The following is a 26,167-nucleotide window of genomic DNA, read 5'->3' as shown; positions in this document are numbered from 1 at the left end:
CAAACGACGCGTCGACTATTAAATCAGTCGTCGACGATTTTGATAGTCGACGTAATCGTGACTAGTCGACAAATCGTGGCAGCCCTAGACACAACACAGACACAAAAGGAAATCTTCTACATTGTTTTGCTGTTCACACAAGTTCTAATGCTACCCTTTGTTTCTGGAAGGAGACGATTTTCTGTCCAGTATTAAAGTTCAAAGAACGGGGTATCCGTCTCCAGTGGGCTGCTAAACAAGTTTACCAGAAAAATCAGACCCACGGTCATGTTGTGTCACTTTGAGTGATTAGTCAGCAGCAATAACAGGGAATGACAAACTGACAGACTTTGGATATAAAACAAACAATTTAAACATTTAGAAGTTAAACATCTTCTCGGATTCCTTTTGCTTTTATTAATAAACAGAGAGCACGGATCCGTGCTCTCTGTTTATTAATAAAAGCCAAACTTCATTAATGGTAAGTGACAGAGATCTGATGAGTTCTTGCTGGTTTGTATCCACAGGAGGATACAAGCAGCTGCTTCTGTTTGCAGTCACCGTGCACCAGTGTTGTGTTTAATTGTGTCAGTGTTCATTTTTAAACACGTTTTTTAAATCAAATGTTTATGTATACATCAAGATTAATGTTCCAAACAAATGACACTGTACAGCAAATACATACATAGACATGTGCAGCAAAAGGAATCCGAGAAGATGTTTAACTTCTAAATGTTTAAATTGTTTGTTTTATATCCAAAGTCTGTCAGTTTGTCATTCCCTGTTATTGCTGCTGACTAATCACTCAAAGTGACACAACATGACCGTGGGTCTGATTTTTCTGGTAAACTTGTTTAGCAGCCCACTGGAGACGGATACCCTGTTCTTTGAACTTTAATACTGGACAGAAAATCGTCTCCTTCCAGAAACAAAGGGTAGCATTAGAACTTGTGTGAACAGCAAAACAATGTAGAAGATTTCCTTTTGTGTCTGTGTTGTGTCTAGGGCTGCCACGATTTGTCGACTAGTCACGATTACGTCGACTATCAAAATCGTCGACGACTGATTTAATAGTCGACGCGTCGTTTGAAGCTTTGTAAGATCCCAAAAGACGCAGGAATAAGTAGCAGGATTTAAGAGTGTAATAACGGACTGAAACAGAAGATGGCAGCACTGCATGTACAAGGATGCCAGCTGCTGTTAAACCCCGAAGAAGAAGAAGAAGAAGAAGAAGAAGAAGAAGAAGCAGCTGTGTCCCAGAATTCATAGCGCGGCCCAGCTCAGTTTCCAACAATGGCGGCAGCTAGTTAGTTTTAATATTACTCTTATTATTCTTTCTGGGTCACAAAATAAACGTTTAACATATTTTCAGCCGAGAATGTAGCTGTGTAAACCTCAAATATCGGCTCAGTTTATCAGGACACCACATATTTTCAAAAGCGCTCCGACGTTTTCAGAGTCGTCTGTTACCCACTAGCTCGATAGCTAGCCGGGGGCTAGGTCACTAGCACGGTGAGAACACCAGACTCCAGGCAAATTGTTTTCAAACCCACCGCCGTCTTTCGCTACTCAGGTTAAATATATATGAGTCACTTAGATAAATTAAAAATGTTGTTGTTTGGCTTTTTTTTTTTTTAGTATTTTATTTGTTCCTGAGTAAATCGGTTTGTCTGAGATTAAAGTTATAGTTTTTACACAGCTGAATAAATGTCAAGCAGACAGCTGATTATCAGAAGTGTGAGATGCTGGAGAATATACTCCGTTGTCCTGTTATATTTTAGATAGCAAGGAGTTTATTAAACTTCACCGAAACAATCTGCAAATTTCATTAAAATTGAATAAACTATCATCTTGTCTTTATTTTTAGTTAGCACCTTAAAAGCTTAAAGCTATAAGCTAATGATAGTTATATAAGAGCATATGCTGCATGGTGCAATAAGCTGTAGTTTTACGTCCAGTGGATGATGATCTGATTAGTCGACTAATCGCATAAATAATCGGTGACTAGTCGACTATCAAAATAATCGTTTGTGGCAGCCCTAGTTGTGTCACATCATTTTGGCTCAAGAGTTTACTTTATTGCTATGTTTGTTTTTTGCTATTTTATTACTACATTTGTATTGTGCAGCACTTCGGTCTGCCAGGTGTGTTTTTAAAGTGCTATATAAATGATGATGACGATGATGCTTACGGAACAGCTGAAAGACTTTAAAACAAACCTGTTACTTTAATGATATTTCTGTGGTACTACAGAGTCCAAAAGAAGTATCGCAGTAATAATTCATCCAAATTGTAACTTTTAAATGTCATTATCAGCCCAAAGGTTCACAACCAGTTCATCCCTGATAGAATGTAAATATATACAAATCTATAAATTGTATTATGTATATAACTGTGAAACAAACATAATGGACCATTAATGTATCATAATAGTACATTTCTGAATTTGGGGTATAATTCCAGGTGGGATGAGTGTCTGTACAGCTCCTCCTGTTGATGTAAAAAAAGAAAAAAGTAAATGCCAGTTTTTTTTAGGTTTTCATGTTGATGTTGTAACACAGTAAAGAATTACTCTTACAGAAATAAATGTCATTTTTTCAACTTGCAGTTAAATTCATGTAACTTAATGCTGATGCTGTTGACGACTGGGGCTCACACGTCTTTTACTTTGTCTCCAGGACCGACTCACCATGGTTGACCCACAGGAAAATAGCCCGCAGGACATTCCTGACTATGACGGCATAGAGGATGAAGCTTTCCCCCCACTCCCACCACCACACTCCCCAGGCCGGGGAGGCCAGGAGGAAGGAGACCCTTTTGCAGATGGTAGATGCTGCTGTGCTCTTACAGGATTACTATGAGGTCTTTAAGATGTGATGATTCAGAACTTTGTATTTTAAATTCATGGTTTAATGAAGAATCATAGAAAAATAAGATTCAGGAAAAAAGGCTAATGTGGGAGAAATACAACCTCTCATAGTCCTTCCACAAAGCTTTTTGGAACAGCTTGATAATAATGAATTTGTTAGTTCAGCCTAGAATTAACAAATGCATGAACTGGTTTTTCAGCATCTCTCTGAGACTGGATGTTTCTAACAATAACAACACACATGTTTTTGTTTGCGTGAGCAAATGAAACCTATCAGATACTGTTCAAACCAGCACATTTCTTCTGTAACCTCCAGTCTATAATTTGTCTGGATTTAAAGATAAGCTTGAAGTTTGCCACGCTGCCAACAGAATGAGTTAGAAACACATCCTGTTGTCATGTGTTTTCAATGCAGGAGATGAAGGTGAGGTATCACAGCTGGCTGATGTCCCTACTGCTAAAAGGAGAGGCGTGAAGAGACCCCAACCCAAGCTGGACTCCCACAGGTAGCAAAGACATTTATATCACGACAGAGGGTTGAAATGCATTAAAATGCGCATTTAAATAGGAATTTGATGTCATCTTGTGTGAGCTGGGACACAAGGAGGCCAAAATCATTGATTGACGTGTGCAGACTGTCAGTGTTGCAGCCAGGTTGAACACGAGTCTGTGACTGCACTGGTTTTTATCACCGTTTCACTAATAATCGTGCACAGAGGCTCAGAGACACACTGACACACAGAGTTGTTGCAAATGTTTGAAAACGTAAGTTTGTGGAAAGAACTTTGCACAAAAAAAGTGATGTGATATTATCTGAGTGGCGACACCTGTCGTTTCGCAGAGTACTGCAGCGTCTTCTTACGCTTTAGCGGCGGGTACAAATGACTGCATCTGTGTGATGATGGTGCAGCTTCACTCTGCCAGTCATTTAAAGAAGAAAGACTCTAATACCATTGTTGTTTTCATCATTTGGATGGGCAAAATTCCCAGACTGAAAATTGTCAGAGCGTTGGAGACATCCCTGGATGTGTGTGAGAAAGATGTTTCCAGTCTCTGTACACCTATAGTGTGAACCTGGTTAGTATTGCCAACCATAAGTCAGGCTCGTTCCCAGTAGTCTCCCAGTGGGTGTTCCAGTGGCACTCCTCTGTTACTGTTCTGTTCACAATGTTCCTGGACAGAACTAAGTTATACTAAATCAAAGGATGTTAAATAAGCTTTTAAGTAAGAACGTCGATTATACTTAGGATAAAACTTGCAAGCTGTATTAAAGAAAAACATAGATTTTCATTTGATAAAATATTCAAATTAATTGCAACTTTGCTATAAATATATATATATATATAGCAATTTTTTATTTTTTATTTTTAGATGGAGAAATTTGACTATTTCTCATTATACTGCCTTATGTACAAACAGGTAGGAAAAGAAAGGTTGTGGGCACCCTGAAAACCAAACACCCTACCCCCCCCCCAACAAGCTACTGCCTTCTGAACATGGTACATCTGAAGGCACTGACATTTCCATTCAGAGGGTCTGTCTGTGTTGGCCCTGTGACAGGCTGGCGACCTGGCTGCTGGGATGGGCTTCAGCCATCCACGATCCTGAATTGGATAAGCCAAATACGCCTGGATGTGCTGCTAACCCTGCTTGTAATCCATTAATGGTTTAACTTAGTCTTAATATTTTTTCCCAGGCTGATATCAGATCGAGGGCTTCCAGCTCTGGGCACTCTCTTTGACAATATCCAGTTCAAAGGCAAAGGACACGAGGTAGGATATGATAACATCTGTCCCACCAATTACCAGATGTGAATGAACATTGGTTTTTGAGCTAAATCTGTTTGGCCTGTCAGCTTTTAATTAGATGTCCTAAATTTGGTTTGAGACTAAAAGGTCAAAAGTTGCCCTTTCTGTCGTGGTCAAAAATGAGTGAGGGGAACCAGAGGTTGGTTTACCAAATTAAGATGTCTTTTGTTCCAATGACTGGAAGTCATTTTTTAGTGGGAAGAAGAAGCGTCCTATCACACACAGCCCTCTTTCATATCACTACTCGCTGTTTTTGATGTTTGCCCCATTAGGCTGCAGACCTGCGGCTGCTGATGCAGAAGATGGAGAACTGGGCCCACAGGTTGTACCCCAAATTGCAATTTGAAGATTTTATTGACAAAGTGGAAAGGCTCGGCAGCAAAAAGGAAGTGCAGGTGAGAGGAAGCAGTAGAATATTTCCTGCAAGCGTGTGGGATTCCTAATGTTCAGAATTTGTAATTTTTTACTCATTCTTCTATAGACATGTCTTAAACGAATACGACTGGACATGCCCCTGACACATGAAGATTTTACAAGTACAGATGGTAAGAAGAAAAATCATTACTGATGGGGATACGGTGGACTAGGGCTGTGCGATATGACCAAAGTCTCATCTCCCGATATAAGAATTCTATCGTCCGATAACGATATAAATCACAGAAATGTAACATTTTCTGTCAATTCTGTGAATCTCGACTTGCGTGAAGTGTTTCCAGCTGCGCGTCATGTAGCTGGAGTCGAGTGTTTTAACCGATGCATGAAACGACACATTTTTAGACAGAAGTTGTAACGGCGCCGTTTTCTTTGTGAGTATTTATTACACGGCGTGCTGCGGGGGAAAGCCTGTTCTAACGTTTGAGTCTAAGGTTTATTTTTTAGCACCTGGCGGCTCTGTTTTACTTCTCATCCGTAAACACTCTGCTCTTTCACGTGATTCCGTTTATTTTGAAAAGCCTCAACAGGATCTTGAGCTTTATTCTGAAAGGTTTATGTGGAACATAAACAAGCGGACACGCGATGGTTTTACCGTCGTTGTTGCTAACGACAACGCATAAAAACAGGCGCTTGTCCGTCCGTAGTGTGGTTATATATAAGAGAAAGAGAGAACTTTACTACAGTGACATCAGAACCATGAAGAAATATTGCCGTAAACAGTTTATTTTGCGACACCACGAAACAAACGATAGCGTAAAATGAAATAGACGTTTTTGTATATATCGTTGTATCGAACAGCCCTACGGTGGATTCACACCTGCAGGTGCACATAGGAAATACTTGCCATATTCCACAGGACTTAATTATCAGCACTGCTTGAAATTGTGTTCAGGTGCTGGTGACGAAGAGGTACAACGTGAACTGGAAACATTTGGGGATCCTGATCTGTTCAGCAGAGAGAGTTTTATTAATGCTCCCCAAGGGCAGATTGCCGAAGCCCTCGCTCCCCCACCTACTCCCTCTCTGACCGAAGAGCAGCAGAAACGTATTGAGCTGAACAGACAGCGGGCCCTGGAAAAGAGGCGCGCACGCCAGCAGCAAATTGGTAAGAATGGCAAAAATGTATCATACAGCTGGGACACAATATAACAGAAATAATTAATGATTCTGCTACAAAACATCCAGCGAAGGTTCATAAGGATCATCTAGCTTCATTGGTGTATTAACTTTATATGAAAATACAAAAAGCAAAACATTGAATGTACAGTATATTGCCAAAAGTGTTTGCTCATCTGCCCCCACACTCATATGAACTCGAGTGACATCCCATTCACGACGTCCGCCTGTGCAGCTATATCAGCTTCAACTCTTCTGGGAGTGTTTATGGGAGTTTATGACCATTTGTAAGGTCAGACACTGATGTTGAAGGCCTGGCTCCAAATCTCTGCTCTCATTCATCCCAGTGGTGTTCTGGTCAGGACTCCCATGCCAGAGTTCATGTCTTTGTGGACCTTGCTTTGTGCACTGGTGCCCAGTCATGCTGGAACAGGAAGAAGCCATCCCCAAACTGTTCCCTTAAAGTCGGGAGCCAAAATGTCTTTGCATGCTGAAGCATTAAGAGTTCCTTTCACTGGAACGAAGAGACTGAGCCCAACTTCTGAAAAACAACCCCGCACCGAAATCCCCCTGCCACCAAACCTGGAGCTCTGTTGTCCTGGCAACTGCTAAATTGACTTGTCTATCGGCTTTCCAGATTGAGAACTGTGATCCGTCGCTCCATAGACTGCATCTCTCCTGTTCTAGAGTCCAGTGGCGGCGTGCTTTACACCGCTGTGTCCCATTGCTTTGCGTTGCACTCTGTGATGTAAGGCTTGGACTACAGCTGCTCGGCCATGGAAATGGATTCCACGAAGCTCTCTGTGCACTGTTCTTTAGCTAATCTGGAGCACACGTGAAGTTTGGAGCGATGGACTCCACAGAAAATTAGCAACCTCTGTGCGCCTCAGTATCCACTGACCCCCACTCTGGGATTTTACGTGATCCACCACTTGATGGCTGAGTTGCTGTCGTTCCCAAACACTTCCACTTAGTAGCAGCAGTCTGCATGCCTAGGTGCTTGATTCTATACAGCTGTGGAAGTTACTGGATCACCTGAATTCAATGATTTGGATGATGGGTGGTGAGTGAATACTCCTTACAATATAGTGAAGTGGATCTAGTGTATATATCCACCAGAAACCCTGAAGGTCGAGTGACGAGTTCCCGTATTGCACAGTTCGTCCAAACCACCAGAGATTCCTCACATTAGTGTGGAGTTTGGTAATAAGAGGCAAAGCATGTAGAAAACATTGATTTCTTTACTGCCTGTCTGATGTCAGCTTCAATTAGGCGTAGTATTTTTGTTTTTGCCTTACACTTGTGATCCAAACTGTTTTTACTTCCTCTTTAGTTAAAGCGGAGCCAGCTGTCTGCGATCTATTGTCTACAAATCTTTAACAGTGACATTAAATCGTTCTTCAGGGTCCTCATTTACCGCAGAAATGATGTAATGTGATTTAAATGAGACCCATAGAAAAGAAAATGACCTGTTGATCGGTCTCTATTATGAGCCTTCACCCATAAAAATGTGTTTACAGTTTATAACTTACTGTACATGGTGTTATTAGCACAAACACTTTAAAGCTGATCATTTAGGACTGTAACAATAATCCAGAGAGCAATGTAGTCAAACATCTCACAGTTAGTTTTATTGGGAATGAACTTTGACCTGTTAGGCCCCCAGGGCTTTTCTGAGCTTCCTGCTCGAAAATGAAGAGGCCAAAATAAATGGAGTATTTCTCTGCAATTACAAACTCTGTGTAAACAGTCTTGGTATCAAAATAAAGCTAACGCTTGTGAGCTGTCATCAGAGGGGTAAATATTACTGCAGATGTTACTATGTCAAAGTTACTGGGACTCAAACATAGAAAAAAATGATTATTTCCCTCACCTAATTTTTAAAAGTATTTTATAGCTTATATGCTATAAAATATACTTTGGGTCACATTTAACTCCAGAAAATCATAAATCAAAATATGGATGTTACCTGTCCACAGATTCATGGTGATGTAACTGCTCTTTTAACTGTTTGGTGTTTGTAGAAATGGTTTACAGCTGAGATTCAGAGGCTTCTGTGGACACTCATGTCTGCACTTATATTTCTGACCTCGTGTTATAACCGATTAAATGTGATCTCCTCTCTTTTCCCCCATTTTTGGTGGTGTGGGTGCTTAACTAGTTAAAGTACCAAACATCTGTCTCCTGTTGTTGTGTCACGTAGGAAAGAAGCATCAATATCTGATGAGCAGACTTGTTCATTTGTGCAGATTTCTTCTTTTGTGTGGTTGTTTTTTCCAAGTGGAGATGAGCATCTCTAACAAGTTGATTTGTTCACATTTGCACATCTGCATTTTTGAGAGAAATGAGTTTTTTGAGTTTGTGCACTATATGCATATAAGACAACCATTTCCTTTTTCAGTATTTTTGTGTGGTGCATTTTTCTCTGTTTTAACAAAAGAGGAACAAAGAACATTTAAGTCAACCTAAGACGATTTGTTTTAATTTTTACATGGTCTTACTGAGGTGATGCAAAGTGGAACATGCAAACTGTTTTTTTGGTAATGTGCTGGAAAAGCTTGATAATGGACCTTGAAAGTGCTTAAAGTGCTTAAATTTGACCCTGAACAATGAGTTTGAACCCTGCAGTTTACAGTTTCATTTTTCATTATCTCAGCTTTGCCTGTCTTTTATAAATCGTAGTAGACTGAGTGTGTCTGTGTTGACTGAAACCATCACTGTTTCTAATTCTCAACCCTTTCAGGCCCTTCAGCCTCTCAGACTGCTGACATGTTAGGAGACAAACCTCCAGCTGCATCCTCACCAAATGTCATCAAAGGTTCTACTGATGGAGATGAAACTGTAGAAGATCCTGACCTCGAGCCTTCCAACAACACCTCCACGCAACAAACCAGCCCGCTTCCCCCCAAAGACTCTGAGCCCGCTGAGGCTGAGACCGGCCTCAGCCCTGAGCAACAGCTCAGCAACGACTGTGTAGAGGGGGATTAAAGTTCACGTGCAGCAGTTTCTGCTGAAAAGCTTTGGCAGTGAGCAGATTTAAAGGTTTCCCAATGTTCGTGCCTGCTCATTCGAGTAATGTTGTGCATTTCTGGTGGTTTATATCTTGAGCACATGTTCCTACTGTGACGTCAGCTTTGGGTTAGCAAAGACATTTATAATCAATGGAAATAAATGTTTTTCTTATTTTTAAAAGTCCAAATCCTAAACGTATTTACCATGTGTTGGTATCTGTTACAGAAAAATATTTGAACTGATCCACAGTTCCTGCTCTGATGCATCTTCTTTCTCCAGTTTCACTATTGGCAGAATTTTGGTTGCAAACATGTTTCTATAAAAGGCCTCTGTGTGTGTGTAGTATGTGAGCTGTCAACTGACCATCACCCTCTTCCAAGCATTAAGTGCTCGTTCAATTATGAACAGTTCTTTCTTAAGCTACTGCAGGGACATGAAACGCAACACGATGAAGTGGCTCCATCTGCGCTAATGAAAACACCATTTTTAATTACAGGCCACTGCACACATATTGAAATAGTTATGTACAGTTCATATTTCTGTTGGTAGTTCTAGAAAACGATCTTAAAATCCACAAACCAAAAAACGCTTCTGATTATTTACCAGTTCAAACAATAAAAATGTCCTTGGTGTTGGTGTCTTCTATACAGGCTCTTGATATACAAACTATAAGATAAATACATCCTAGTTTTATACATCACTTCCAACACAACCAACCTCAGGTGTATTTCATTACTCTACGGGTTTATTTTAAAGTCTGCTAATGAGTGACATGAAGTTTTATCAGTCCGGTGACCTGTCCAGGGCGTATCCTGCCTCTCACCCTATGACAGCTGGGACAGATTCCAGGACGTGCAGAAGAAAATGGACGAGTGGACGTTTTATCATCTCCAGAACAATACTCGTGCTGGGTTTTGTATGAAGTGGTCACAGGTAGTACAATATGTGTGAACTCACCAAAAATGGTTCTATAACACAAGACATTTAATTTACACAAGACATTGATCCCACCAGTGAGATCTTGAGATCACTGGTGCTGAGAGAAAAGCCTTTTGTTACCAGACTTCTTTAACCTGCTGCAGTTGACTAGTTTCCTGCAGGATTGAACCACATTTGCAGTGAGTACTAGGTCTTGTCAAAGTAACTGCTGACACTTCACTGGCATTAACACGTTCCCTATCCTCCTTACAACTAAGTTTAACTTGATGTGATTTTAAAAACGAACTTTTACAAAACGTATCCACTGATTCGGTTTGACTCTGGTTTCTAAAAAGATGGCGGGACATGTTTTTACTTAATATTGTGTTTGCTTTCCTGTGACTTCACACACTCGTGTGGTTTGTCCACACACAATCTGGAGCTACAAGAATGACCTGGATGACTCAGCACGAGTGATCTTCAATGATCACCGTTCTGTTAGCGCACAGCGTGCAGTTCTCACAAGTGTCTGCTTGGAGGTAAAGCTGGGCTACAGCGTTTCTATGCTGTTGTTGCCGGGAGGCGTGAAGCCCTTTCCAGATCCATCAGAGCCAACTCTCTGATTTCTTCCAGAATAGAGTACAGACTGGGAGTTTTGCTCTGACGAAACTCTCTTTCCTCTTTGGAGAGTTTGGGGCGCCGGGCTGTCTTCTCCTGAGCCAGCGCCTCTTCATTCTGACGCACCACCTCTTTGACCAGCTGACTGCGGCCCTGAGGGCTGGGCTGCTGGGACTTGGCACTGTGGTGAGGCTTGTTGCTGATGACCTCGAGGTTTAGACGGTCAGCGTGGCAAGTTGAAGAGTGGACAGAAATACGAACCTGAAGAGAGCAGAGAACGTAAGTCACAGTATTCCTCAGTTCGATCACTACACAGTAATGGCACCTACTGAAAATAGTCTAATGGAATGCTATGCAAAGACAGGCCCACTTAAGGTTTGTGACGTAATATATAACAGCAGTCCTCTCAGCACTGTGCGCAGCGTCACAGCTAAGTAGACAGTGGTGTAGAGTGGAGAAGTTTCCGACTGTGCCACAATTTTGTTCATAAATAGGATAAATTGGATACGTATGTTACACACACGTATCCAATGTAACAAACGTTCATCCATCCGTACACGAACTTTCTTTACTGTGCTTTCTAACATTCACACGACGTGGAGACTGGAGCAGAGGGGGAGAAAAACATTCATTAACACTGTGACCTCGGTCAAGTGTCACAGTGAGGTTGTTGTTTTGTTGATTTGTTTGTTGAATATCATCATCATCTCTTTGTTTGATATGATCATAGCTTGACAGCAGTCAATGCTGTGGTGGACAACTTGTGTTTGGGCTAATGTTTCTTTCTATCTTGTTTTGGCCACATGTGTCATCCATCATCATCCATCAGTAAGCTATGTTGTTAGCATTGCCTTTGCCCTTTGACATTTATGACCCCAGGATAAGTCCATGAAAGAAAGAAAAGATGTTGATAACAGTGGAAGCAGCAGTACTCTGTCACTTTTTCATGTCTTAAAGCCAAAGATGTGAGAATAACACACCGTTACTTCAGTTTCTTTTTGTTAGCTAACCTTAGGGTAATGTTTCCTGCTCTTTTTGCTTAAATCACATGCACTTATTCCTCACAATCATCGTGTGTAACATGCCTGAACTTAATATAACTTGACGCCAGTGATGGGCAGCAACGCATAATTAGATTACTTTTTTCAAGTAACGAGTAAAGTAAGGGATTACTGTTGCAAAAAAGGTAATTAGATTACTGTTACTGTCCCGTAAACACGCTGCTCTACTGTGTTACTAAACCGTGAGTTTGTTTGCAAGAGTGTCTCATGACAATGACATAAGTGCATGCGACGTTTGTGGTAACAAACGTGTGCAGAGCAACAATGGATCATTTATCGAGTGCGAGAGAGAGAGTGCGACCGTGCAGCGTTTAAAGGCGTTTATGTGAAAACAATTACCGCCCACTGTCATTTTTTATCTCCCTTTACAAAAAGGTTTGTGTAGAAACGCCACAAACTGGAAGCATTACATTTCTTGTCTTGGAGGAGAGCCTCCCCCCCCCCCCCCCCCCCACACTTATGTTTTTGTTTTCATATAATATTTAAAAACAATAAACTGAATAACTTTAAATGATTTATTTTCAGGAATCATTTTCGTCTCATTCATCTTACTGACGTTTTGTTACCTTGAGATTAGCTAACAAAGCAGCAACCACACAACACTTTATCACAACAAGATCATAAAACGTCTCTTAATGTTGGACCACAAAAGATCCAGTAGTCGTATGAACCTGTGATTCATATACACTCATGCATATATATTTGGAATCGTCGCCTTTAGGCGCTGCATTGCTGGAAACCTTCTAAAATGATTGATTAGCGTTTTCTGTGACTTACGGTGATGTGGTCAAACAGTTTGAAGGTGGAGGTGCCACAGCTGGAGGTGGTGGTAATGCGGTCCGGGTATTTTCGCACAGTGCCACCCTGCCAATCACAGCTGCCGTCCTGTCCCGCTACCACCACCAGGCCCTCTTTGTTCTTCAGATACACAGGCCCCCTCACACCATACCTGTGAACAACATGGCTGTGGTCAGAGGCAGCCTTACTTACTCAGTGATATTACTCAACCTGCTTTGCGCCCTGTGATTTTAATCATTACATGGATTCTACAGCCTTCTCAAAATGACCACAGGTTACATTTTAATAAACTGTTAATATTGCATATCCCTGTAACACCACAAGCATGGAGAACACTGATGTTATTAAATTACACTTTCCTTGCAATAAACAAGCAGCAACCTCCAGAGGTTAGCTAAGCTAACGTAGAAGTGCCACAAACACAAGGCTGGCTCCAAAGCACCGTCCCTCCCCACAGACTCAACTTCAGCAATGCAATTAACTTATTTAAAGCCTGGTAGAGAAAAGATTCGGGGTTTTAGCCGATTTTCCCTGCTCACAATAAATGTTTAAGGAATTAGTTTAGTAAATTTATACAATTTAAAACTCATTTTGAGGTTTTTTAAGAGAAAATAAAACTAGCGTGTATACTGTTAAATATACATTGATTAGCGTGCAATTACATCTTCCAACAAATTCATTCATTGTCATAAACTTTGAATTCGTCTATTAAAAATACACGAGTGGTTGGCCGTCTGTGAGCTGCTGTACAGCTCCATTAAACAAAGGAAAAGAAGAAGACTGCAGAACAAAACACAGGACTAACGGTTCTTACTCTGGGATAAACACCAAGACACCGTTGTCTCGAATGGAGTAGACAACAGCATCAGCCACACAGCACGGGTCTGTCTGAGGGTCTCGTTCTCTGAAAAACAGACACTGAAACAGTGCTGTGGATCGCATTTGGGCTGCCTGTGCTGCCTGCAAATGAAACACAGACGTCAGCACAGCTTCTGTTAATAGAGTAAGAGGTGAATCATTGAAAAACACAAACAATAAAACACCCCTGACCCTGTTCTTGCTGTTGACATGGTGAGCCATTTCCTCCACTTCTTTGTTACTGGCTGGTGCTTTACCAGATACAACGCCCCTCTGCATGTGCAGGGCTGCGGTAAGAAGGCGGTGCACGACAATGTCTGCGTACCGACGGATGGGTGAGGTAAAGTGTGTGTAGCGATCCAGAGCCAGACCTACGACAACGAAGCAAATATCAGCACGTTAGCCTTCTTTCTAGTTCTCAGTCGAATAATTCTTCACAAACAACAGACGTTGGACAAGTGTGTGCAGACGTGTGATGGATGGACTGACCCACAGTCACACTGAAACTCTAGTGCAGCCAATAAAAGCTGTGCAGCGGTATCGTACCATAATGGTAGTATTGGTCTTGAGGATGAGCACCAGTGGAGAAGTACAGAGCCTGTGACATAGCAGTGGTGGCCATCATTCTGAACAACCTGTTCACCAAGGGGTCCTGTGGGTCCACAGCTCGGTCCAGTGAGGCAGCTAAAGCCTTGTTGGACCTGAAGGAACAGAGCCAGAAACCAGGGATGAGTGAGGCCTCTCATCTCAGCAGTCAGTGACACAAAGCTACTTGCATCACCATGTCTCTTGTCCTGGGACCGGTTCTGCTGTTGGTTTAACCCCCCCCCCCCCCCCACAATCCTCCAACCGCACATTCATATTTTGTTTTCAAACTCCATTGCAGTTCATTCCACGCCTCAGATCCTCAGACCTTTTGTAAACAGTTAAACAAATAAAAGTTAACTGTAATAGATTACAGGTTGTAATTAAATAAATCACTGCCTCTTTTAAAAAACAGAAAAACAAACCATCTTTAATTATTTGAGTTGTTTGTTTTGTTCCCGTGTGAGAATATTCAACACTGCTCTCTGTGCAAAACGGGTTTAAAAGCATAAACAGCTGTGGGATCCTGTTTGTCCGGGATTTGAACCGGGGAACAAACTGCGGCAGGATCAGCGTTGTGCCGAGGTCGGCATCGCCGACAGCATGTGTTCCCCCTGCGTGGCGAGCGTTCGCTGGGCACGGAGTGTGGATCCAGGTTACGCCGCCTCCATTACAAACAGTCAGACGTGGAAGTAGTGATGTTTTAGTTTTGTAAAAAAGTGAAACCTGAGTGTCGTTACATTACCATTCAGTTTAAGGGTTACAACAGAAAATGAAATATTTATTGTCCTCTCGTGGTATCAGACGGGATTATTTTAACAAACGAAGGACATTTTGCCTGATAATTATATTTATCCTGTAACTTTACTGTGTAAAGAGCTAAAACCTCCAAAGTTTCAGGAGTAGTTAGTCGTTATAAGAAGTGTTTGTGAACTGAAAATCAAGAATGTGGGATCCTGTTTGTCCGTGATTTGGACAGCCCAGCGTGTGCTCCCGACGCAGGGGAAACTAATTCTGTCGGGGAGACCGACCTTGCCACGACAGCTGTTGTGAAGCTGAAGCCAAAGGCAAGATATGCTTCATCATATGTTCTAGTCTTTGGTTTGGAAGCATATTTGGCTTCAACCTCAACCTGAGCTGAAGGAACATGTCTTCTTCTTGTCTGACTGCTCATGTGACACCTGAGTGTGTCCCCGTGTTATCAAACATTTCAGGTTCACACACTTGTGTGTCTGAACATGATGTGCGTTGGACTACAATATGCATTTCCTCAGTTTCTATACTGAACAGTCAAAAACATTACCTGGTGTCAATGGTGAAACCTTTGGCCTTTGCAGTGTCCACCAGCTGGTTGAATAGCTCCTGTTGTGGTGGTGGGTGACACCTTAGAAGGGCCTGGTTGGGGAAAGCTTCCTGGATCTTGCGGGCCACCCAGTGGTTGGCGTAAATCATGCACTCTGCCACGGTCTCATGGACCTCCAGGGGCTGACGAGGGACCAGGGCCGTAATGTTCCTCTCCTCATCCAGCTGGGCACCCACCTGAAAAGGGAAAATGCTTCTAACGTGACTTCAATGAAAAAGAATATGAAAATGCATCAGTGGGCCACATTTTACTACAGTTTACTTTAACTCAGTTGAACATGCACCATTCCACCGGAACAAATGCTGCACGGAGAACCAAATGTGAATGAATCTCAACCTGAAAACAGTCTACTGTCTTTCCTACGTTCAGCTCTCTATCATACCAGTAAGAACACATATCCCTAACAGGCACACAGCTCTGCTCATGGGCACAGAAACTCCACCGATCTGCTGTTCATGCTTTTTGTTTATAGTGGACAGCCAATCAGAGTTTAAGTTAGCTCAAAGGAAATGTGCCTTAAAGAGAGAACAAAACTTTTCTCAGACTAAGGATGAACTGAGGGGACCCAAAGCACTTCAGCAGGAACCAAAAGAAGCCAGAAAGTTTGGATTTGAACACAGTTTTGGCCGTTTTATATAATAGATCAAGATGAAACATCTGTTGTCCTTATCCTTCAGGACAACTGATGTTTCACCAGCGGTCAATAATCCAGCTTTGTCAAGATAAGAACTTGATTTTTGGGTGGCAGCTCAATCATTAAACACACTTTTAGAAATATATTGGTTTTTCCACTATCCCAGAAGCAACCCGAGAGAATCATTTTTACTTCATATCAATATTCTGTGTGCGTACAGCCATAACAGGAATGCAATAACTGAATAATAAATAAATCCAAGACATCCTATTAGAGAGCATCTTATAGAACAACAGGAATTGTCCATATGAGGTTTTAACAGATGGCCGACCAGCCGCTGTAGATAAATGGCTGTGATCTAATGTGAAAACTGTCAGTGGTTTCACAGTGGAGTGCTTGGTTTCTTTATTCCAATATTCTCACTGAAATGACTTTCTGATAAAATGTTTTCTGCTGAGGAACGTGTTCTGCTTAGACGCCTGATTTTAAAAATAACGTCTCTATTAGACCGTACTATAATTTATTATCGATGAAAAGAAATATATGGTATCCATCTGTAATTCTGTAAATAACACAGCAAAAAACCAAACTAAACATAAAGACCTGGAAGACTCCTGCGTCTAAATTCATTCAGTTATTGTACTGAGTCCTGAACATGTTAGAAATATGGTATCTAAGCAGATTCTTACTCTGGATGGCATTACCTTGGCCTCCAGTAACACTGTGAGGAACCTTGGAGTCATGTTTGACCAGGACATGTCCTTCAATGCACATATTAAACAAATATGTAAGACTGCGTTCTTCCATTTGTGCAACATCTCTAAAGTTAGAAATATCCTGTCTCAGAGTGACGCTGAAAAACTAGTTCATGCATTTATTACTTCCAGGCTGGACGACTGTAATTCATTATTATCAGGATGTCCAAAAAACTCGCTGAAAAGCCTTCAGCTGATCCAAAATGCTGCAGCAAGAGTCCTGACAGGGACTAGAAAGAGAGAGCAGATTCCCTTCATTGGCTTCCTGTTAAATCCAGAATTCAAAATCCTGCTCCTCACATACAAGGTCTTAAATAATCAGGCCCCATCTTATCTTAATGACCTTGTAGTACCATATCACCCTATTAGAGCACTTCGCTCTCGCTCTGCAGGCCTACTTGTTGTTCCTAGAGTATTTAAAAGTAGAATGGGAGGCAGAGCCTTCAGTTTTCAGGCCCCTCTTCTGTGGAACCAGCTTCCAGTTTGGATTCAGGAGACAGACACTATCTCTACTTTTAAGATTAGGCTTCAAACTTTCCTTTTTGCTAAAGCATATAGTTAGGGCTGGACCAGGTGACCCTGAATCCTCCCTTAGTTATGCTGCAATAGACCGTGGCAGCTGGGGGATTCTCATGATGACGCCGAACATCATCATCACCTCTTTGTCATCATTATCACTGACTACATGTTTATAGACCAATCTCCATTTAATCATTAGTTATCATTAATCCCTGGCCCTTTTCCACAGGTGTCTTTTGACCTGATTTCCTCCCCTCGGCTGTATGAAGTGTTTCGGGGTGACTGATACTGAATTTTCTAACCATGATGTCATCTGACAAAATGACCAAACACAGAGGTTAAGTCAAACTTTCACTTAGACAGAAGCTTAGAAGGGAGAATCTTCTGCAGCTGAAATGTGCGAGAAAGATAGTGGTTCCAGTTTTTAATGTGCAGAATGGATTTCTCTCCACTGAAGCTATGTGCACGGTTTACTTTGTTTGATTCACTTCAGATTCATTGAATCATTTTGTGTCGTATGTTAGACGTCAGTAGTGACGATGTGTTAGGGTTAGACACTCAGCTATAACATGCTTACGCTTTCAATTAAGAACATGAACCTTAAATGTTTGCAGTCTTTATTTATATAGTCTTACTGTTAAGTACACACATTACCAAAACACACAAAATACTCTATGAAGATACAAGAAACCAATCATACCTCCACTCCTTCCAGCTCCAGCGCTCCTCCTCTGTCCCTCTTTGCCCGAAGATGTCTGGCTACATGTGTGAGCATCTCAAGTGCCTCAGTGAGTTGAGCTAGCTTAGAACCCTTTTCCTGAGGACCCAGGTTGGCCAGTTCCGCTACCTCAACCTGTTCTCCGTTGAGGAGCGCCTGAGCCAGCTCGTAGTGGAGCTGATAGGAGGAGCGGATGAGTGTACGACCATACCAGACCTCTTGGACTTCAAGGGATTCTGCGTCAAGCTCCCAAAGCACGCTCATTGCATACCTGAATTTGAAAGTGTCAGTTACACAACTAGCATGCATTTTAAGCATATGAAAATGAAACGTGTGATGGGAAGTCTACTAACCTGTCAGCACCTCCCAGCAGTGAGCAAAGGTCTGCGCTGAGAATAGCAGGCAGCATGTCGTACCTGCGGTCTGCCAGGTAGTAGGTTGTAGCCCTTAAGAAGTGACATAATAAATATAAAAAGGCAATGAGATCAAAGCAGCAGCTTTATCATCTTCTTTCTAATCAAAAGTGAGACATAATTTGAAAATAAGTACTAAATATTCAGAGTTTGTTCCACCTTTGTCATTTTCATCCTTCTGTTTATTAATAAGTCAGGAAGGATGAAATAAATAAGCAAAATGTTTTTCTTATGATTTAATAAATATTCCCCATTTTCTGAAATAGAATTTAAGGCTTCAAACCACAATCATGAGATTTTAATTTACTTCTTTAAAGTGTGGAGGCGAGCTGGACAGGTGGGTGATCTGCACGCTGCTTTGTGGACAGCTATGAAATGTAAAATGGAATTTTAGAGTAAGTCAGAGAGAAAGCAGAGGACCAAAACTACATTAAAAATCACAACATAAAAAATATATAGTAAGATTTCAGTATTATTTTATAAGTGCACGTTGTTAACAGTCTACACGGAGTTTCTCTCCTCACTCGGCTCTCAATCATCTTCTGTACATGCTGCTGCTGCTGCTGCTGCTGCCTTTAAAAAACGACATGCACTTCATGGACCTTCTTACTAATTTATCTGCAGACTACACTTTATCAGATACATTTTATTAGCACTGGGTTAGACACTTCTGCCTTCTGAACACTCCTTTCTTCACTTCCAAGACTCAACAAGGTGCTGAAAGAATTCCGTAGAGATTTTGGATTATAGCGAGATTACACCGAGATGACAGCAGAATGCATTTGCTGCAGATTTGTCGGCCGTTCAGCTGTGACACAAATTTTTTTGGGCTGCTTCCCTGTCACATGGTGTCATCGCTGCATGTTCCCAGGAAGGAAAATTTGTGGAGATCAAGTGCAAGCATTACTTTTGCAGCCCCGACCTTCACTTCATTTACTGCAGATATTTTAAACTCAGTTTTATTCATTTGTACAATACAGCACAAAATAAATAAATAAATCAGAACATGTGCATATATCTGGACATAAACACAGATGAATATCTTCTTGTTCTATTACTGTGGTTCAACTGTCTTGTATCATCATCCTCTTTATTAATAAGATGCACTGAAAGCCAATTATAGACAAACCATTAACATCAGGTACTCAAGGTCACATGCCATCATGTGACCTCCGGTGTTTTCCTGACACCCGTAACTGTACAAAGGGGATCTGAAAACAAATGATGTGTGACACACTGTTCTTTACTTCTACCACTCAGTAGAATAAAACTAATTTAGTTGGAAGCGGACTCATTTTTCCTTTTTTTGCTGCATGACCTTCTGGTTGAATGTTGTGTACAAGTATGGCTGCCATGTCCCGTAGTAATATATGTTTATGAAGGCCACAGTGAAAATCACTCAGGCTTTCCCACAGCGGAAACATTCCCCTGTCCTGTTAATGGCATCGTACTCAAAATGAGCACAAGTTCTTCGTAACAACATGGACCACTGTGTTCTGTGTGTAGCAGTTCTCTACTGTGAGAACCCCAACCACCTTTTAGCACGACCAGCATTCGTCCATTCGCACACATATTCATACAGCGCGTTAGTCTATACCTTTAAGCATTTTCTCTCACATGCACACTCACACTAACGGATGCATCCAGGGAAATTTGGGGGTTAAGTATTTTGTGCAAGGTGACTTTAACATGAAGCCCGAAGGCATCAGGGATTGAACCAACAACGTGCTGACCATTGGTTCAATTCCTGGTGCCAGTGATACTTTCAAAGCCATCATGGACCCTGTGAAGTCCTTCTACATGTGATTAAATGATAGACATTTAAGGCTTAATGCTTCACATCAGACACGAGCCTTATTTAAGGTGGCCCTCTGTGTTATTTATAATTGCGCTACAAGGCATGCTGCTGATGCAACATTAATTCAGGCAACAACTTTCTTGCCTCTTTGTACTTCTGAAAGTTCCTCTGAACACTTATGCAAGATGCTGTAATTTTCTTTTATCCTTTTATATCCCACCTACTCTACCCAACCACTCCAACCAGTTCCTCACCTTGAACGTGCCTCCAAGTCTGTGAGCGAACCCTCTTTGACAAAGTGAGTGACATCAGCAATGTGAACTCCCAGCTCCAGCCTTCTGTTGGGGAGCTTGTGTACAGACAGCGTGTCGTCTACATCTTCACAGCCGCGTGGATCGATGCTGAACACCAGGCGACTGTCCCTAAGATCCCGCCGCTCTGCCACCTCAGAGGGGTCTACCGTCCACGGCTTCTCCAGAGAGTTGACCGGCATCTCTCTCAGCTGATGGCAGACGGACAGGCACAGCTAAACAGCCGCATAGTCTTTTGAACTTTTCACATTTTGTTATGATTCTATACAAAACATTAATAATAATAATAATAATAATACATTTTATTAAGCGCCTTTCAAAACACTCAAGGACACTTTACACAAAGACAAAGCAAAACAGTGTTTCACTTTCAGTTGCTCCCTTGTCACAAGGGGTCACCACACCTGATAGCTCAGCATCTTTTGATACGGCAGAGTTTTATACCAGATGCCCTTCCAGGCACAACCCTGATTTGTATCTCCGGTTGCAATCGAACCAGTGACATTTTGCCTGCAAGCCAGTGTGTAAACCACTGATGAAAAAAGGAAAGAATGAACTATTCCACATATTTAATGATTCTTTAATATTTTGTTGATTTGATAATAATAATAATAATAATAATGGATTGGATTTATATAGCGCTTTCCAAGGCACCCAAAGCGCTTTACAATGCCACTATTCATTCACTCTCACATTCACACACTGGTGGAGGCAGCTACAGTTGTAGCCACAGCTGCCCTGGGGCAGACTGACAGAAGCGAGGCTGCCATATCGCACCATCGGCCCCTCTGGACAACAATAGCTATATTGCAATCTTTAAAACCTTTGGTTACTATGGTAACTCTCTGATAACCAAGCACTCTCTGATGTGACCAATCACAGAAGCTCTACTGCCACCCCCTTTATAACATAAAAAGTTATGAATGATGTTCCAGTCTATGATAGTGGACTCATCTGTGCTTGTCCTTTGTTACAGCCCATTGCAACCCTTACACTCCTTACAGTGGAAATGCAGTTGTCTTCAGGTGTTGCCTAGGTTTAACTGCCGATTGTCTACACCTGGTGAGGTGTGGCTAAAGGCGTTCCTGAAGTGGTCTAGTCCAATCACCTTCTCCAGGCCAATCAGCATTCATGCTGTGTCCTCGGTTATTCTTCCTTGTACACGCCTCATCTCATCACTCATGCTCCATTCAACCATTCCACCACCAGCTTCCAGGCTCTCGGGGCTCCTGCTCTAATCCTTTTCACAGACGGGGTTCTGTTCCGCTGAGATAGGCCATCTGAGTCTAACGGCAAATCACCTGTTTAAATTCTGTTCATCAGTAAATCAATTTCATTCTTTCAAATAACCTCTCCTTATTAAAATATCTGTACTGTATTTAGTGATGAACAATTGTTAAACTCTGGTGTTTGCTCCCATAATTTCCCTTTTATTTTGACGCTCTCTGCTCTTTCCTCTTTCCCCTGATCTCTGACTGCGATTGTTTGGAGGTGAAAACCAAACATCACCTGGGTTTCAGAAAACCAGAGTTACCCTGGTAAGCAACCATTCTCTGTATCTCACTATGGGAGATATAATCTACTTCCAGGTTGTAAGTTCTTTATCCTTAACAAGGTATGGAGCAGGGTAAGCCCACACTAAGGACTGAGTGTGCCAGTGAGGATGCAATAATATCAAAAACGCATAACCTAACAAATGTAATAGATGGTCCTCTGGTGAACTGTGAAGGTCACACTCTCAGTAGCCTTCAACAGCCACACAGACAGATACACTCAACAAAACAGGAACACACAGATGCTTCAATCTATGCAAAGGAGTGCAAGACACAGAAAAGCGCTATATATGGCTACATTTTCAGCAATTTACCGTTTAAAAGTGGGCCCTGCATAAACAGGATGTGGACCAATTGGTGCATTCCCAAAGTAAATGTGATACGAAAGAGTAGCTAAATGCAGTTTAATAAATGGAAAATAATCCTCTCTTATTTAGCTAATCCTGAAGGAAACATAACACATGTGGAACAGAGTTAGGAATGGGTACCGGCAATGTTCCCTCGAAGCTGTGTGTGTGCACAATTGCGCACTGCTGGCACGGTCTCTGCGCACAGAAAATCTGCATTGCGCACAAAAAAAAAAATCTAACCTGAATTGAAATTAAAATCAATACTTTAACAAGTCTGTTTTGCAGTGTTAGTCAGTGACTGGCTGCTCCCGTATGGGATCCAGCCAGTAATGCGATTCACATTCGTATATACGCAGCTAATCAATGTCGTTGACAGGCTCTGACAGCGTCCTTATGTGCCGACACCGGTGTTTTAGCGAGCAAAGCGGCGTGGCGACGTTTAGTGTGTGTCAGAACAATGAGGCGACTGCTGAGTGTTACAGGTGTTACAGCAGTGACACATCTGCTGCTGTCAGGCCTGCAGGTATCAGGCTGTTGTTCTCCTTCATCTCATAGTTGACAGAAATTATTTTTGGAGTGGCACAAATAATTTGTGTGGCATCAGATTTGATGCAATTTGATGATTGTTCTCTAAATAATTTAAAATGTTTATTTAAAAAAACGCCTTGGCTGCATTTTTAGGTAAACAGCTGCAAAAAACTTTGTTGTTTGCATAACTCAGTTACTTTTTTGAAGAAGTAACTATATAATTAATTACCCAACATTGGTCATTATTTACTGTATTTTGCAGACAGAGTTACAGACTCTCTCCCAGACCACAGACTCATAATACAAGTCAGAGCTTTATGAAAAAAAAACAAAAGAAACTTGTGTTTTCAAAATTGGAGTTCAAGTTATTTTTACTTCCAATAGTGTTAACATGCTACACAGGTCATGAACAAGATTTTTTTGTTTTGTTTTTTTAAATTTTCATTGTAAGTGGGGTAAAATAGTTAATTAAAAGTAGTCTAACATAAATGTAAATGCTGTAATTTTATTATTTTAATAAACCATGTAACTTGCATGGATTCAATGCTGGCGTCACCACAGTGCACACGTCTGCTGTTGCTCACAGTGGTCCAAGGGATCGCTCAGGGAGTTTCTGTGTTCGCTCAGACACATGAAAAATTAGAGGGAACATTGGGTGCGGGTATACCGGATACGGGTGGCTTTTTTTTTTCTTGAGATGTCATACACTTTGGATTCTAGCCAATCATTTTACGTTTCCGAGGATAGTAGGCGGGTCCAGGTACGTATGTTCTTTGAGAGCAGAGCTACAGATTAAATGTCCAAGGCAAAGCGGTCAAAAGTCTGGCTGTACTTCACAGGAAAATATGCAAACTCAGCAGCAACAAGTGCTTTAAGGTGATACTGTGATACTGTGCAAAGGAAGTAACACCTCGAATCCAATGAAAGACCTGGCAACGCAATAGCGTTTTTTTAAAAGCAGAGAAATGCATCGTATTTGATAGCTTGCTGCGAGACTTCACACCGAGCACATCTGCTGCGGGTGGGTTGCCTGTTATTGGACCTGGAGTTAGCAACATCCCCCAAAAACCCGAAGAGGAGAGTCCTGGCCCCTAGCCCTGCCAGTGTAGCAGACGGATGATGATGCAGCAGCAACCGTTCTTCTCTGTGTGAGGAGCTTAATGTTGTTCATGTGTAATTTACGTTGAGTAGGCTAACCACGTTATTACATTAATGCATGTAAGGTGAACTAGCAAACACCGTCGTAGTTACATGCGACTGTCTTCTTGTTTGATAGAGTGATACCATACATGCCCTGTAGCTGCAGAAAAAGCTAACACCGTTATCTTTTTACAAAAAAAACAAACAGCTAAACATGTTTTCCATTATTCACCGGTTCCAAACAAAGTAGGTATGTTGTATCAAAAGAAAAGGCTAACTTGGTTATCATTTTGCAGAAAAAAGAGACTGCTAAAAATAAAAACATAAGAGGTTTTTGGACAAAGTTTGTGTTCTCCATTCTTTAAGCAATTCAATTCAATTCAATTTTATTTATATAGCACCAAATCACAACAAAAGTCGCCTCAAGGCGCTTCATAGATACAGAGAAAAACCCAACAATCATATGACCCCCTATGAGCAGCACTTTGGCAACAGTGGGAAGGAAAAACTCCTGTTTAACAGGAAGAAACCTCCAGCAGAACCAGGCTCAGGGAGGGGCGGGGCCATCTGCTGCGACCGGTTGGGGTGAGAGAAGGAAGCAACGGTTAGAGCACCATTTAAGCACCCGCACAGTTTCAAAAGTACCGGTATCGGATAAAACCTAAACGATACCCATCCCTAAACAGAGTATAGATAAGGAATCTCTCAAATACAGTGGGGCAAAAAAGTATTTAGTCAGCCACCGATTGTGCAAGTTCCCCCAACTAAAATGATGACAGAGGTCAGTAATTTGCACCAGAGGTACACTTCAACTGTGAGAGACAGAATGTGAAAAAAAAATCCATGAATCCACATGGTAGGATTTGTAAAGAATTTATTCGTAAATCAGGGTGGAAAATAAGTATTTGGTCACCTCAAACATGGAAAATCTCTGGCTCTCACAGACCTGTAACGTCTTCTGTAAGAAGCTTTTCTGTCCCCCACTCGTTACCTGTATGAATGGCACCTGTTTGAACTCATCATCTGTATAAAAGACACCTGTCCACAGCCTCAAACAGTCAGACTCCAAACTCCGCCATGGCCAAGACCAAAGAGCTTTCGAAGGACACCAGGAAAAGTATTGTAGACCTGCACCAGACTGGGAAGAGTGAATCTACAATAGGCAAGCAGCTTGGTGTGAAAAAATCAACTGTGGGAGCAATCATCAGAAAATGGAAGACATACAAGACCACTGATAATCTCCCTCGATCTGGGGCTCCACGCAAGATCTCATCCCGTGGGGTCAAAATGATCATGAGAACGGTGAGCAAAGATCCCAGAACCACACGGGGGGACCTGGTGAATGACCTGCAGAGAGCTGGGACCAAAGTAACAAAGGTCACCATCAGTAACACACTACAACGGCAGGGAATCAAATCCCGCAGTGCCAGACGTGTTCCGCTGCTGAAGCCAGTGCATGTCCAGGCCCGTCTGAAGTTTGCCAGAGAGCACATGGATGATACAGCAGAGGATTGGGAGAATGTCATGTGGTCAGATGAAACCAAAGTAGAACTTTTTGGTATAAACTCAACTCGTCGTGTTTGGAGGAAGAAGAATACTGAGTTGCATCCCAAGAACACCATACCTACTGTGAAGCATGGGGGTGGAAACATCATGCTATGGGGCTGTTTTTCTGCCAAGGGGACAGGACGACTGATCCGTGTTAAGGACAGAATGAATGGGGCCATGTATCGTGAGATTTTGAGCCAAAACCTCCTTCCATCAGTGAGAACTTTGAAGATGAAACGAGGCTGGGTCTTCCAACATGACAATGATCCAAAACACACCGCACGGGCAACAAAGGAGTGGCTCCGTAAGAAGCATTTGAAAGTCCTGGAGTGGCCTAGCCAGTCTCCAGACCTCAACCCCATAGAAAATCTGTGGCGGGAGTTGAAAGTCCGTGTTGCTCGGCGACAGCCCCAAAACATCACTGCTCTCGAGAAGATCTGCATGGAGGAATGGGCCAAAATACCAGCTACTGTGTGTGCA

General features: G+C 41.9%; 2 protein-coding genes across 2 annotated transcripts; one reads left to right on the top strand and one right to left on the bottom strand.

The window, feature by feature from the left end:
• The first annotated feature begins 426 nt into the window (after window positions 1-426).
• On the top strand, window positions 427-9,399 carry LOC143420241 (TIMELESS-interacting protein-like). The gene is made up of 8 exons (XM_076887986.1): window positions 427-460; window positions 2,658-2,805; window positions 3,264-3,354; window positions 4,545-4,620; window positions 4,929-5,051; window positions 5,138-5,201; window positions 5,984-6,196; window positions 8,951-9,399. Exons 1-8 carry the CDS (start codon window positions 458-460, stop codon window positions 9,193-9,195), a joined length of 963 nt encoding a protein of 320 aa, XP_076744101.1. The 5' UTR covers window positions 427-457; the 3' UTR covers window positions 9,196-9,399.
• Window positions 9,400-9,683: 284 nt separating this feature from the next.
• LOC112429957 (DIS3-like exonuclease 1) lies at window positions 9,684-21,976 on the bottom strand. Its single transcript, XM_024802025.2, has 9 exons — window positions 20,512-21,976; window positions 18,400-18,492; window positions 18,029-18,317; window positions 15,361-15,596; window positions 14,019-14,173; window positions 13,665-13,843; window positions 13,429-13,574; window positions 12,594-12,765; window positions 9,684-11,016 (listed from the first exon to the last, which is right to left on the bottom strand). The coding sequence occupies exons 1-9, from the start codon at window positions 20,748-20,750 to the stop codon at window positions 10,699-10,701; spliced, it is 1,827 nt and encodes a 608-aa protein (XP_024657793.1). The 5' UTR covers window positions 20,751-21,976; the 3' UTR covers window positions 9,684-10,698.
• Window positions 21,977-26,167: the final 4,191 nt, after the last annotated feature.

This window comes from Maylandia zebra, linkage group LG9 (genome assembly GCF_041146795.1).
Source record: "Maylandia zebra isolate NMK-2024a linkage group LG9, Mzebra_GT3a, whole genome shotgun sequence".
Lineage (NCBI taxonomy): Eukaryota > Metazoa > Chordata > Actinopteri > Cichliformes > Cichlidae > Maylandia > Maylandia zebra.
This window is presented reverse-complemented; position numbering and strand designations above follow the sequence as displayed.

Bases quoted from the DNA above. Each gene is read 5' to 3' on its own strand.
- LOC143420241 (XM_076887986.1), top strand. The intron at 5,052-5,137 runs GTGAGAGGAAGC...ATTCTTCTATAG, and splicing joins GCAGCAAAAAGGAAGTGCAG to ACATGTCTTAAACGAATACG. The intron at 5,202-5,983 runs GTAAGAAGAAAA...AATTGTGTTCAG, and splicing joins AGATTTTACAAGTACAGATG to GTGCTGGTGACGAAGAGGTA.
- LOC112429957 (XM_024802025.2), bottom strand. From the start codon at position 20,750: ATGCCGGTCAACTCTCTGGAGAAGCCGTGGACGGTAGACCCCTCTGAG. The intron at 18,493-20,511 runs GTGAGGAACTGG...TCACTTCTTAAG, and splicing joins GACTTGGAGGCACGTTCAAG to GGCTACAACCTACTACCTGG. The intron at 18,318-18,399 runs GTTAGTAGACTT...TTTCAAATTCAG, and splicing joins CTGCTGGGAGGTGCTGACAG to GTATGCAATGAGCGTGCTTT.